General features: G+C 37.8%; 2 protein-coding genes across 2 annotated transcripts; both read left to right on the top strand.

The window, feature by feature from the left end:
• Positions 1–2,002: 2,002 nt before the first annotated feature.
• On the top strand, positions 2,003–2,463 carry LOC131800635 (enhancer of split M1 protein-like). The gene is made up of 2 exons (XM_059118168.1): positions 2,003–2,309; positions 2,377–2,463. Exons 1-2 carry the CDS (start codon positions 2,096–2,098, stop codon positions 2,412–2,414), a joined length of 252 nt encoding a protein of 83 aa, XP_058974151.1. The 5' UTR covers positions 2,003–2,095; the 3' UTR covers positions 2,415–2,463.
• Positions 2,464–12,986: 10,523 nt separating this feature from the next.
• On the top strand, positions 12,987–14,564 carry LOC131800633 (enhancer of split mdelta protein-like). Its single transcript, XM_059118166.1, has one exon. It carries the CDS (start codon positions 13,567–13,569, stop codon positions 14,113–14,115), a length of 549 nt encoding a protein of 182 aa, XP_058974149.1. The 5' UTR covers positions 12,987–13,566; the 3' UTR covers positions 14,116–14,564.
• Positions 14,565–15,476: the final 912 nt, after the last annotated feature.

Genomic DNA, 15,476 nt, shown 5'->3' with positions numbered 1-15,476 from the left:
ATCACGCTATCTTTTGAACGAATTGAGATAGAAGGCTAAACATTTGCACACATGTTTATTTTTCCAGTAGGCAGGTTAAGTTCGTAAATGGGCCATGTAGGTCCACGTTTTCATATAGTCCCCATATAAGGATACCTCCCGATATTCAGTATTTTGATGATTTTAGCGACATTATCCACCGGAATTGTTTCAAATTTGGCATTTGAAGTTCGAAATGGATACTACAGCCAATTAAAGAAAATTGTCTGTGCAGGTCCCCGTCTTCGTATAGCCCCCATATAACGATACCTCACAATATTCGGTATTTTGATAATTTTAGCGACATTATTCACCGGAATTGTTTCAAATTTGTTATTTGATGTTCGAAATGGATATTACAGCCTAAGACACAAAATTGCCTGTGCAAGTTCACGTCTTCGTATAGCCCCCATATAACGATACCTCCCGATATTCGGTATTTTGATGATTTTAGCGACATTATTTACCGGATTTGTTTCAAATTATGTATTTAGAGTTTGTTATGGGAACTACAGTCTGTGACAGAAAAGTATCTGTGCAGGTCCAGGTCTTTTTATAGGCTCTATACATCAGTACCTCCCTATATTCGGTATTTTGACGAGTTTAGGTACAATACCCACCGAAATTGTTTGAGATGTCGTATTTGAAGTTCGTAATGGATGCTATAGCCTGTGACAGAAAATTGTCTATGATGGTCCAGGTCTTCGCACAGCTCCGATATAACGGTACCTCCCTATATACGAAATTTTGATGATTTTAGCTGCGTTATTCACCGTTTATTTCAAGTTTCAAATTTGAATATGGTAATGGCTTAACACAGAAAATGCCTATGTAGGTCCACGTCATATAGACCCCAATATAACGGCTATATTCGATATTTTTAAAATTTTAACAGAATTTTTAAAGGATTTAATTTTTTGAAAATTTCCAAATTCGTTCCAAATGGTGGACGGTATTCAAAGTTCGGCCCGGCTGAACTTACAGCCGAATGGAATATTGCGATATGTTCAGCTCACAAGCCATTTGTCGGCCACTTCGTCGCAGGTTTCGATTTACTTTTCAAACCATTTCTGCTGATGTTCCCACTTCCCTGACGTTGGGCTATGCTACCAGTATCACAGCAACGAGCGATGGTACGAGACACAAAAGATTTAATCACATTTAAATGATGGAGTTCTGCAACGATAGCCACTTAGTATTCCAGCCAAATATAAAGAAATCACACTATCACGCTTGAATTCCATCACCAATAACTTTTTTTCCGGAAAATTCTCACCAAAATGCTTTTGTACGCTTGTTAACAATATAATGAGCTGTCACTGGAATAATTTTAACATCTGTCGGACGAGTGGCTTAGAAATGACAGCAGTCTGAAGTTGGTTGCAGTTCTTTCATCTCACCCTGTAGGGCACTAGGGTTTATTGGAGCCATTTTAAAATGACCATAACTCCTTAAATATTGTCCTTTCGGGATTTTTAGCTATGGTTTGTAATCAGCTTTTTAAAGTGGAAAGAAAACGTTTTTTGAAATGACCATAACTCCTAAAATATTGACATTTCGGGGTTTTTAGCTGTTTTGTGATAAGGTTTTGTATTTAAAATGGCCATAACTCCTGAAATGTTGACATTTCGGGGTTTTAAGCTATGTTCTGTGATTAGCTTTTTAAAGAGGAAAATTTTCACATTTTAAAATGGCCATAACTACTTAAATATTGACATTTCGGGGTTGTTAGCTACCGAAGATCTCCGAGGTTTTCCATTTACTGAACGGTTCATTTAATTTGTTTTGCTTCACAATAAACTTTGGTGATATTAATATCTCTGCCTATGCAATTTTAAATCCGCCAGACACTTGAGGCTTCTTGAATGTTTTTTTTTCGGAATATTTTTGTTTATTAAAAAAAATCAATTGAAATTATCTTTTTGCGATAATGACCCAAATAATTGAACAGATAATCGTGGCTGCTATAAAAACCTTCTACTCCGTCAGCCGTTGCTCAGTTGTTCAACGTAGCGTTCAAGTGAAACAATTATCCGGAAACTTCTCGGTGACGAACTACTACCACCCAATCGCAATAATGTTGGCAAAATTTGTGATTGTTTTTATTTTGTTATCAGTTTTGTGTTTAACGTGTCTAGCTCAACCGCTGGAAAATCGTGCGGCCTGCCCCCAGATTTGCCCAGACAATTATGATCCGATTTGTGCCACCGATGGAAATAGCTTTTTAGAATTTCCAAATTCTTGCGAAATGGATGCCCATAATTGCCAGCTATTGAGTGATTCGAAACAAGGTAAGTTTGGGGAGAAAAATATATAGGTATTATTAGAAATAAATAATTATTTTTCTTTTAATTTCAGCCTTTGAAACATCGCTGGATTTGGATATGTGTCGCTGAAGCAGTAAATTAATTTATATTAATTTTTATAATTCATTAAATTATATTAAAAATTATATTATATTATAAAATATTTTTTTGTTAAAATATGATTGTAACGCCTCAAAATATTGCTATTGATTTGTAATCAGGCTACAGGTCGAAAATATGGCCTGTACTTCAGGAATGAATGGAGCTGAGTTAGGTTCAGAATAGAAGCCTGGAGGGTTGATATGGACAAAAAAAAAACAGAAAAATCTCCTGATTTCGCAGTTGCTCTATAAGTTTTGAATGGGGTAAGAACTTAAGGCAAGAGGCAGAGTCTACCAATTCGGAAGTGTGAAACGAATCATAAGATTTCCAAGATTTCCATTCAACTGCGAATATTTGTAATCCTAAAAGTCACTTCTGGATCGATTGAGAAATAAATGAACCGTACATTAAATATTCTGCAAGTGAAAATATAGGTTTCAGATCTGTCCAAAATTTGAAATTTGGACCCTTAATTGCAAATTAAAACAGATTTTTTTAAATTCTATCAAACAAAAAGAATTTAAAAAGATTTCAGGTTTACAGATCTTTGCTTACTTGTTAGTCTTATGGAGGCTAATATCTTATTGATTGAATGTATAGAAGATCTTCCATCAACAGAAGACTCTATGGAAGACCTTAGTCTCACAATTAAAACACCCACAACAATATTTCTAAAAAAATGAGATTGGAGCTCTGCCCTCCATTTAAGTCCTACATGCATATTTTATGTAAAAGCAATTCGAGGGAGAGTCCCCTAGTTACTTCTCTAAAACAGATCTTGAAAAACGAGAACAACCACTAACTTTAGAAGGTTGTTTAAAAAAGGTTGCATCTTCAGATTTTGTTAGCAAAAGAAAAGAATTGGATGTTTTTCTACACACAGAAGAAGACTCTGGAAGGTCTCCGATCTGTTGAAGGCCTTTAGATGATTCCTTGTCCATATAGAACTTGTAGTAGGTTCTCTATCCACAGAGGTCCACGAAAAGGGTTCCTATTCTCGAATGTATAAAAATCGTATAACCATTGAAAACATTCAAATACTTCTATTAATATCGACATACAGGGTGAGATAAAAAAATACAACAAAGTCAAACGCCATAATTTGTACATTTTTTTTTTAATTTTATTGAATGAAAGCAAAAATGTCGGAAATAGCATTAAATTTTAGAATAAGTTTAGATTTGTTCGAATTGGCCTTCAAACGGCCAATGAAACCGTCACACGCTGCCGAATGTCGATCTGCGGTAATTTGGCCCATTCCTGGCCAAGCGCTTGCTTGAGGTGATCGACAATTCGGTATTTTTTAGTGACAACCTTGCTTTCCACAATACTCCAGACACAATAGTCCAACGGGTTGGTATCCGGAGATTTTGGTGGTCATTGTGCGCTGGAAATGAAGCGCGGAACCCCATTTTGTAACCATTCTTGGGTGGCGCGTGCTGAGTGCGATGGTGCTGAGTCCTGTTAGAATGTCCAATGTCTTCGGCCAAAATAGAATATTTTCGCGATAACATACGGCATTAATTCAGATGCCACAGTTGATTAATACGAGCGGAGAGCGGCCAATAGCTTATTGCGGCCCACACCATCATCATTGTCGGCGCTTGAGTTCTGGTGGCTAACCGAAGGTGCACATTTTCAGCTGACCTCATTTGTTTGTTAAAAAACGGCTGGACAACGAATGTCTTCTCATCGGGGAAAACCAAATTCGGCAGTTCACCACTTTCGGCCAAGCATCTTTTAGCTCTTTTGAGTCTATTTTCTTTCTGTTGCGCTATAAGTTCTGGCACTTTTTGGAATTTCAATGGCTTTACCCCGAGCTCTGCTTTCAATATTTGCCGAATGGAATATTGCGATATGTTCAGCTCACGAGCCATTTTTCAGCCACTGCGACGCGGGTTTCTTTACTTTTCGCACCATTTCTGCTGATGTCGCTGTTTTCTTCCGTCCACTTCCTTGACGTCCGGATACGCTACCAGTATCACGATAACGAGCGAAGGTTCGAAACACAAAAGATTTATTCACATTTAAATGCTGGAGTGCTCTAACGATAGCCACTTGTGGGTTTCCAGCCAAATATAAAGAAATCACATTACCACGCTTGAATTCCATCACGAATAATTTTTTTCTGGAAAATTCTCACCAAAATGCTTTTGTACGCTCGTAAACAATATAATGACTTGCCACTGGAATAATTTAAACAGCTGTCGGACGAGTGGCTTAGAAAAGACAGCAGTCTGAAGTTGGTGCAGCTTATTTCATTTCACCCTGTATATACTTTATGGGGTCTACGAGGTGGAGGGTATAAAAAGAATTTCGACTTCATCTAACTAACGAAAAAATCTTTGTAAAGACATTTAGAACGGCCTGTGTATGTAGCAAATTTTTAAAAGGTCCTCTACCAGGATTCCCCTCAAAAGGGTTTCCATTCATGGATTTTTTCAATCGTCTAACCATAAAGAACACTGAAAAAAATTTACGATTGTTGACAGAAATCCCATATAAGCAGATGATGTTTAAAATGTGGTCTACAGATACTAGACCTCTGTTCCACAAAATTAGGGAATATTTTCTTTTTTATATCCAAAACCAAAACGTATCTCATCGCGATAACGGTTTTTTTTGGACCAAATCTGTTTCGGGACATTTGGATTCAATCTAGAGCTGTCCGAAGGGATTGTCCGATTTTGGTCCAAACTTGGTGCATGGTAATATAATTATCAAACGTAGATCGAGTTCGGAGATGGATAACATCTGCCACTCCTTCTGGTACCTACCCCAAAAAAGTTTAAACATTTCAAAGGAAATTATTTTACCTCATAGAAAGAGAAAGTGTTATACGATTTTGTCGTCCTTGCAAATCCCAATATTTTTGTCAGTACTAAATCTGGTGCGAAAATGGACAATATTGGCGCACTCTATCAAGTACCTCCCACACAAAGGGTGAAAGCTTGGAATAATTATAACTCTTATAAAATGTGAAATAAATGTCCAATTCTCTATAAATTTCAAAAATTATAATATTTTTACCAGTACAAGATCTGATATGTTGATGGACTATATCGGTCCACTCCTAGAGATACCTTCCCCACAACGGGTCAAAATTTTGAATGACCATGAAACTAAAAAAACGCGAAATCTTGTGTGAAGATCGAACAACTGTTTCTCTCACCTCCTCTAAGAAAATACCAAATATTCATCCGATTCTCTTCAACTTTCACCCATCTTAATATTTCCACTAACACAAGATCTGCTGTGAAGATGGAATATATCTCCTTCCATCCACTCCTTCTTGGACCTCTCCCACAACGGGTCAACATTTTGAATAGCGAAAACGATCAAAAAATGCTAATTAAGCATCCAATTCTCTTCAAATATCACACATCCCAATATTTCTACCTAAGCAAGCTCTGATGTGAAGGTGGAATATATAGGGACACTACTTCTGGTATCTCCCTCACAACGGGTCAACATTTTAAATAATAATCACTCTTATAAAATATGAAATAAGTGTCCGATTATCTTCAAATTTCACACATCTCAATATTTTGACTAACGCAAGATCTGCTGTAAAAATGAGGAATTTTGGTCCACCCCTTCTAGTACCTCCCCCACAACGGGTCAAAATTTCGAATAACCGTAAAGCTCATAAAACACAAAATGGGCACCCGATTCCTTTGAGAATAGGCACATCCCAATATTTCTATCAGCACAAAATCTGGTGTGAAGATGGAACACATCGGACCACTCCTTCTGGCACTTCCCCCACAAATGTGTTACGCTTTTTAGGAAACCAAACCCCGCATAAAATGCGAAATATGCATGCGATTCTCTTCAAATTTTACACATCCCAATATCTTTACTTACACAAGATCTGCTATAAAGAGGGAAAATATTGGCCAAATCCTTCTGGTTCCTCCCCCACAACGGGTCAATATTTTGAATAACTATTTTTCTATTATAAACTTCCGATTCTTTTCAAATTCGACACTCTTAAAAGCACAAGATCTGTTGGGAATATAGTAGATATCGGATCACTCCTTATGATACCTACCGAAAAAATGGAATATAGTAGATATCGGACCACTCCTTATGGAACCTACCGAAAAAGGGTTAAAATTTTGAAGAATAAAATGCGAAATAAGAGTCCGATTATTCTCAAATTTCTATATTTCCACTAACATAAGATCTGGTATAAGGAACGGATTACTCCTTTTAGTACCTCCTCCAAAACGGGTCGACATTTGGAAAAAACCTTAAGCTCAAAGTCGTTTCAAAGTCGGCATATCCTACTCCTTCTAGTACCTCCTCCAAAACGGGTCGAGATTTGGAACAAACCTTAAGCTCAAAGTCCTTTCAAAGTCGGCATATCCTAATGTTTCCGCCAATACAAGATCTTCTGTAAATGTGGAATATATCGGGCAATTCCTTCTGGAAAATCCCTCCCAAAGGGTTTATATCTTTATATTTAAATCTTATTTATATCAGTCAGATACGAAATGGAAAATATTGGCCCTCTGATTCGGAACACCCCCCCCCCCCCCATAAAGGGTCAACAATTTGAATAATTATAACGCAAATCAAAATATATTTAAATAACCGAACATTGATTCTATTTAACTTGTTTCAAAAACCTTTAAAAAATAGCCATAGAAGAGGCTTTAATTTGGAATTCTTTTCAGGAAAATCTGTCATAGGAAAGTTCTTCTAACTGAAAAAGACCTTCATAAGGCCTTTGGAAGGTCGTCTGCCTTTCGGAGACATTTAAGGAGATTTCCAAAGTGAATCGGCGAGACCTTATAAGGTTTTTGGAATGAAGACCTTAATAAGGTCTTTGGAAGGAAGACCTTAATAAGGTCTTTGGAAGGTCGTCTGCTTTTAGGAGACATTTAAGGAGATTTCCGTTGAGCATCTACGAGAGGTCTTGTATCTGAAACCCATAAAAATCGTTTATGTATATATCTACCCTTGTGAAGACTCTTACCTTACATCATTACTTTCAGTTCTTCTAATCATTTTTAACGTTATTTGGATTGCCAGAAGGGATAATCGTTGCTACATCCTTACATAATGTCCTGTTTGCATATCCTTAGGCTCTTTAACAAACTAATTAAATAAAACAGAGCCATCATCATTGATTCCCCATCCCAAAAAAACAATTGCCAAAAAAGAGAACCCTATTGAACTCTGTTTCCCATTGACATCATCCAATCCAATCGGCAAAGGGCAGACACACGCTTCCCACGCATTCTGCACCCTCTTTCAAACAAGAACCATCTATCCTTCCATTATAAAAACAAAAAAGGGAATACAATCGCTGGTGTCATGTAAAACGATCTTCGTTCCCTTAGATCTCTACAATAGGACGCCCCCCTATTTTCCCAGCGCCACACAAAAGGAAGGCCAGCCATACGGAATTCTATTGATAACACACAGAGATTGCGCAGAAGCAGGTGATTTACTTTGCGCAAATAGCTAAAAATCACCAAAGTAACAGCAACAACAACAGCACAACAATGTTCCGTATGTCGCCAAACCGTTCGTTCGTTCTTCTTCCTTCCAAAAATCCCAAATCAAAAACAAAACATTCAAAGTGTGGGAATTTAGGGTGCACACTTTCTCACGATCGATCGGTTCTTGCTCTCGCCGAGACAACGACGACAAGTGATTTCCTTTACAGCAGAGTGAGCGTGAAGGCACAAAAAAAGCGAAGCTGCCGATTGTTGTTGTCAGTTTTGGTAATGTGAGTGTCGTGAGTGAGCTGCTATACTCTCCCATTCATGCCATTCCTTCCTTCCTTCAGCCAGTCATTCATTGCTTCGTTCATTTGTTCATTCATTAATGCATTGCCGCCGGCAGGCAGCCAGACAGTCAGTCACTCAGGCCGGTCGGTAACTCGTTCGTATCGCATGTTCGTTGTTTGGTTTCCTTCCATAACAAGCCATGCGTGTGTCGTTCGTATGATCATAACAACCGAACCGATCCGATCCGACCCAACCGACCTCACAATCACCCGATCAATGTAGCAGAGCTCAGAATTTACAGTTTTTCTGTTGATTTTGCTTTTTTGGAAGGGAGGAAGTGAGTTAAACAGCCAGACGCACGCAATGTTGTTGGCCATTACGACCGACGACAACAACGAATCGCAACCACCACCAGCGATCCATCTCGATCAGGCGAGTATCAAAGAGAGTGCCAGTGGTGGGGTGCACCACTCGCCGACTCACTTTGGACATGCAGTTGAACACGAGACGAGATTTGTGATCAACGACAACAGCTACCCAACATCGATCGACGACTTTATTGATCTTGAAGTGAGCACGAGAATGGCTCACCCAAAGGTGGTTATAATTGTTGGCCTTGTTTGGCTTGCTAGCGCTCAATGGAGTTTGCTGTGATTTTCGAGTGGCATGATTGGTTCGTGGTAGCGTTGGGATTCCGTTTCGAATTGGGAAAGGGATTATCGGAAATTTCTAAAAGGGGAAGATTTTAGGAATAGCGTTATATCTATTGGCCCACTATATTAGGTCCCAGATTAATCATTTGGTTGCTCCGAGAGACGGATAATGAAGCATACCTCTTTCAGGTCCCGAATTGACAAATGTTATCCCCACAGGTTATCAGGCTCCCACATATGTGGCACTTTTAGTATTACCAGTAATGACAACCACATACCTTCTGCATTACCAGTAATGACAACCACATACCTTCTGCATTATCATTACATTACCGGCTACATACCTTTTGCATTACCAGTTATGCAAAAAAAAAAAATAATGAGTTATTCCTACAAAACTTAGGACCAATTATAAAACCCTAGGTTTGCTGAACGTATTCATTGGATATTGGTGGTAGTTCGGTAAGTACTTACTATGATTACCATGTAAGGGATTAGAATTCTGTTTTGTAAGTAGTTACTGGGGTCAAAATGTACTTAACAAACCCATTATTTGGTAATGGGATTTTGCACTTAGAAACTTCAAATTTCCATAAAGTTGATCTTCGGAACCCACATTCAAAAATTCCTTTACATTCATATCCTTCCGATTCCGAAGTGCTTTAGGGCTCACCTGATTCGACTCAAACGTTATGCAATATTTCATATCAGTTTCGTAAAAATATAACTACACTTAGAGAAAATAATCAATTCACTTCCTTTTTATATGTCTTCTCTTCGTGTTCTCTTCAGTTTTTGATTGTTTACTGGTATGGAGATTCGAGCCAATCGGATGTGCTCACTCTGTGTCGTCATTAGCCTTCGAGTCTTCGAAAGGCTTTCCAAAGGTCGCCCTCGAAAAAAATGAACTCCTAAAGATATTCGCTAGATAAATGGTTAAACCAACCAAAGATATAAAGGTTCACCCTTAATGGATCTTCAGGATAACATATACCAAAAAGAATTTCTTGAAATGAAAAAGCTCAAACAAGTACTTTGTAGGTAAAATACCTTCAGACGACCTTCTACTGATCGACGATCTTATAGGCTCTTCTATGGTTTTCTTCTGGATCGAAAAACTCCTTAGAAGATCCATTAAATTCTTTAGTCTACAGAAGACCCTTGAGTAATCATATGACCATTAAAGACCTGCAGAACATTTGTTGTCCCTAGAAGACCTTCCTGAAATGCTCAGAAGACCTTTTACTGATCAACGATTCTCATAGGCTTTTCTATGGTTTTCTTTTGGATTGAAAAACTCCTTAGAAGACCTCATATATATAATTCTTTAGACTACAGAAGACCCTTAAGCAATCATATGATAATAAAAAACCTGCAAGAAATTTGTTGTCTCTCGAGGACTTTCCCGAGACGATCTACATACAGAAGATCCCCAGAAGAGTTTTTAAAAAGTGCTTCCAAAAGAAAAAAATCGTTCGAATGGTTTTCTGCCGACCGAATCCTTCTATAGACAGAATTTCTCTACTAGGTCTTCCACATAGCGAATATTTTCAGAAGGTCTTCCTTACGTAGAAGATTTAACTATCGAAAGTCATCTCTTGACGGTCAGAAAATCTCTGTGGTCAGAAGATCTCTTAAAGGACTTTTGAAGACTTCTAGAAATATTTTGTGAAGAAACCTAGAAATATTTTACAAGGCGAAGATCAAAGGTCTTCTAGAGGAAAATCCCCTTATAAAAGTATTTTATGGAAAATTTTGTTCGATGATCTCCTGTAGACAGAAAACCTACACAAAGTCTCCTGAAAACCGATTATTACCTCCGCGGCATTGTATGTATCGAAAACTACCCGAAGGACATAAGATGGCAAGAAGGTAACAACAACATTTTTTAACAGCAGCAGAACACACAATGCACTGAAAACTTCTAGATGGCTCTCAATAGACGGCAGAACTCCTGGAAATCTTTTGTAGCCAGAAGGGTCAATAAGAGACATGAAAAAATCCTGGAGTTTCTCAATAAACAGAATACCACCAAAAGGCGATCTGTAAGTTGATGTCTGACAAAGACTTTTGGAGGGGTAATATATACTTAGAATACATTCTATGCGGTTTTTATAGAAAAAAGCATTCCTCTATGGGCAGAAGACCTGCCAAAGGCTTTCAGGAATGGGCAGATGCACAGAAAGTTTTCTAGAAATAAAATACTCCGAGAGGATTTTCTCCAAAGATACGAAGACCGCCAGGAGATACAACAAAGAAATTAAAACTTCAAAGGCCTATTACAAACGGAAGATATATAAGATATAAATAAATATTCTTCTTCTCAGTAGAACTTTTACAATCAGGGGAGCTCCAGAAGGACTTCTCCAGAAGGATCTCTTTAGACAGGAGGCCTTCATAGTGACTTTTATGAACAGAAGATCCCCAGATGATCTTTTGCAAACAGAAAATCTCAAGTGGTGATCTGAAGGCAGAAGACATAAAGAATGTCTTCTGCAGAAGCTTCTCACAAGGTCCACTAAAGCATGAATTCTGGAGACTCTCTGCTTATAGCAGGGCCTCAATGGGTCCTCTGGTGACAGAGTACTTCTCAAGAATTCCCAAAGTGTAATTTCTAAACAGAAAACATCAAAAAAGTCTGCTTAAGACATAGGGCCACTAGAACATATTTCAGAACAGGCTTGTCTAGACAAAAGGGTAACTGGAAGGTTCCCCCAAGGTTGTCAATAGAGATATAATCCCCAGAAGGCCTGTTTTTAAGGGGAGACATGTAAATGACAGAAGACAAAAGTAATCAGGAAAGCCTCCTCAGGAGCTCCTTTACAGACAAAAGAACTTAAACATCACATAAAGGTTTCCCGTAAAAGACAGAAGATAATTAGGATCTCCTATAGAAACAGAAGTACTTTAAACTCATCAAGGAGGATTAATATAACAGAAAACCCTCAAAGGATACGCTTTGGACTAAAGACATTAGAAAGGTCTTCTTTAGACAGAAAGACGAGAGTCGGTCCTCTATATCCCACATTCCCCCCACATAAAAGACGTCGACATAGAGGAGGTCTTTGAAAAATAGGAAACACCCAAAGTGTCATCTATTGAGACAGAAAACATTCAAAAGATCTTCTGGAGACATCAGGAAGGTACTTTAGAGATAAGACCTTTTATGCGTCTCTTACAGACAGAAGATATAATGAAGGTCTTCTAAAGGCAGAAGATCTCCAGACTTTCTATTGAACGACAGTTTCCAGAAGATCTACTTTAAAGAGGAGTTATTCTATATAGAGAAGAAAATCTTACCGAACATCCTCAATACACAGATAGTAAATTTTATGGTGTACTGTCGAAAAAAGATCTCCAGATGGATCTACGTGGACGAAAAACTTAAAAAAAATATTTTCTATAGACAGAAAATTTCAAGGAGGCCTTTAAAGATCTTCTTCAGACAGAAATACCTTCACAGGGCATTAAATACAGACAAACTCTAAAAAAATCAAAATGACTTTCGCAAATAAACAACCACAAAATTCTGAAAAAGTCGAGTATCTGCAGAAAAATCTACAGAAGGTGGATAGAAAAATTAAAAATATGTTGTTTCACTGGCTTAAAACCAAAAGGAGGTCCCCTCTCCTCATTTCCAGAAGATCTTTTATAGACAGACGACAGATGATATTCCCTAACCATAATAACCCCTAAATGTCTTCGACAAATATAATAAAGTATATGCACAGAAGAATGCAGAGAATCTCCAGAATGATCCCATTAACAGAAGGAATCCAGAACGCTTCCTGTAAAGAAAGGGCACAGCTGAGCTCGAATTTTTCTATAAACAAAGAGACAAATCGGATTTTTTCATATAGCATGCACCAGAACGTCTTCTAAAATAGAAGTTCTGCTGAAGGTTTAATAACTATTCTTAAGAGCTATGACTTCATAAATAAATTTTAAGAACCGAATACCTTCTGCTTATAAAATAACTTAAAAAATTGATCTCTGAATCTAAAAAAGGTTTTTGTAAGAAACCCTTTGGAATACCTCAAGAGGGTCTTAAGTCCCTAACAATTATTCAATAGTTAGAAATTAAAAAATCTATAAAATTGCAACTGTACTCTCTGCCCGACCGCTTCCCACCTGATCATGTAATAATGACATCACTTTTCTCCGTGTACAGTTTGTCACATTGCAGTTTATGTGCCATTCAGTCATTCATTCATTATTTTCGGATTAATCAAAGAGCCGGACGGTGTGAGACACAGAACTGTCCCCCCAGGGCAGACAATGATCACAACCTCTCGCATGCACATGTAATTTGCTCTCCCAAATACAGGTTACCGGCCGCAGCAGCAAGTGTTGTGCAGAGAGCTCTTGTTTTGACCAAAACAGATTTAAGGGTGGTTCGAGTACCCAACCTGACGCATGGGCAAACAACCACTTGGTGTACGAATCTTGGTGCACTCGGCGGCCCAGAAATCACTTGCACGTTCACACACATACTCACACAGGTTACTCTCTGCCACAGAGTGGATCGTGGTGGTGGTTGATTGGTTTGATGGTTGGCTGGCTGGCTGCTGATTGTGGTACATAAAGGATCGTTTAGCTTACGGGCAACATCATTTACAATTCAGCTACCGTACAGCAAACACTTGCCAATATTTTTTGTCGCGTTTTATTTTTTTTGGATTTTCGTTTCGTTTCATCCATCCATTGTTCGTCGTTATTCGTGATCGCTCAAAAAAAAAAAGCATGGCTGTTGATGGACAGAAATTTATGACCAAGACCCAACATTATCGCAAAGTGACAAAACCGTTGCTGGAAAGAAAACGTCGCGCCCGCATGAATCTCTATTTGGAGGAGTTGAAGGAATTGATTGTGGATACCATGGAGGAGCAGGGAGAACATGTAAATAAATTGGAAAAGGCCGATATCCTGGAGATGACAGTATCCTATTTGCGCAATCAACAAAAGGAGGCCAGACAACCTTTGTTGTACTCCAGTAACAACAACCACAACAATGGTGGATCGAAGAAGACCCTCAATGTGGAAAAGTTTCGTGAGGGATATACCCAGGCGGCCTATGAGGTGTCTAAGATTTTCTCCACGGTGCCGGGCATTGATCGGGGTTTTGGCACCCGACTAATGAAACATTTGGGTTATCAACTCAAGGATTTGAAACAGCAACTATTTGCCAGCAACATGAATCAGTCGCTCTTGGCCGATATGGAACAGCAACAGCAGCAGTTGCAACAACATCAGGCAGCTCTCAAGGAAGAGGATGTTTGGCGTCCTTGGTGAAAAGAGAACAACAAAAAAAGTCTCCCAAAATCCTGTAGAAAGAGCGAAAAAGTAAATAATGGCGCCCAAACTGGCTCAGGAACAGAACAACGAATTTATCATCATCACCACCGCCGACATTGTCTCATATCTCATAATTAAGAAGCTTTATTAGCATTTTAAGCCAAGTTAACACTTATTTGCCTTAAACACAAACAATCCTTGTGTTCTTTTAGTTTTTAGAATTGAAATGTTTTTTTTTATTTTTTTTTCTATTTTTTTTGTGATAATCTGTGATAGCTTTTAAGACAAAAATTCTGATGGTACAACAGCAACAACTTAACGATCTCCAAATGATGGACAAGTTGATATAAACAATGTTTAAGCTTTAATTTAGTTTGTAGGCATAACGTGAAACATGATCTTCCAAAATAATTTTTAAATGAAAATAAATAAAATTAAAAAAATATAAAAAAAAAACAAATTTAATTTCATGAAAAATTAAATATCAAAATATGGTGCTTACTTTTAGGATGGTACACATAATACAGTTTTGGGTAATATGAAACCTTTTAGAATTTTCCAAAACAAGAAAACTCATATGAATCTGAATTATTTGAAATAATGAATATTACCAAATGTGGTGCATACTTTTAGGAGTGAAACCTATTTAAATGAAAATAAGTAACAACACTCTTGGGAGTAGTTAAATATCAAAAATAGATAAAATTCGTTGCTTTCAACCGGAATGTCCGAATAACGAAACGTGATTTTTCACAGACAGTATTGAAGAAAATACTAGAATTTTTTTCCAAAATTTTTAGAAGTAATGAAAATGTAAATGACAATAACTGGTGCATACTTTTAGGGGACTACACTTAGTCCAGTTATGTTTAATGCGAAATCTGTTAGAACGTCCCAAAACCATGGAAAATCAGATGGATCTGTATATTGGAAATAATAAACAATTGTTGCATACTTTTAGGAGTAAAATATTTACAAGATCAAAAACAAGACTGGGAAAAAATAAGCTACATATATGTAAGTACGCTGGGGGAGGGTGTACTTCGACTCAGTCCCTCTTCCTTAATGAACATTTTACCCATATTTATTCAAAGAACAAAAATTTGTCCTGATTACTACTATTGGTGCTTAGGGGCTATATTTTTATACCCTCAGGCATATGGCTAGAGAGGGCGTATATATTATTTGATACGGTCAAAATCTGCCTAGTCGAAATAACGGTTTTAGACCCTAGGTCTCTTTGGACCAAATCCATTTCAGGACATTTGGAGTCGAATCTAGCGATGTCCGGCCGTCCGTCTGTCTGTCTGGCTGGCTGATGGGCACTATAACTTTTGACAGGAGTATCCAATTTGGTC

This window comes from Musca domestica, unplaced genomic scaffold, assembly GCF_030504385.1.
Source record: "Musca domestica strain aabys unplaced genomic scaffold, Musca_domestica.polishedcontigs.V.1.1 12, whole genome shotgun sequence".
NCBI classification, from domain to species: Eukaryota; Metazoa; Arthropoda; class Insecta; order Diptera; family Muscidae; genus Musca; species Musca domestica.
This window is presented reverse-complemented; position numbering and strand designations above follow the sequence as displayed.

Coding starts and splice junctions, on each gene's coding strand:
- LOC131800635 (XM_059118168.1), top strand. CDS start 2,096: ATGTTGGCAAAATTTGTGATTGTTTTTATTTTGTTATCAGTTTTGTGT. Junction 2,310..2,376: donor ATTGAGTGATTCGAAACAAG/GTAAGTTTGGGG, acceptor TTTTAATTTCAG/CCTTTGAAACATCGCTGGAT.
- LOC131800633 (XM_059118166.1), top strand. CDS start 13,567: ATGGCTGTTGATGGACAGAAATTTATGACCAAGACCCAACATTATCGC.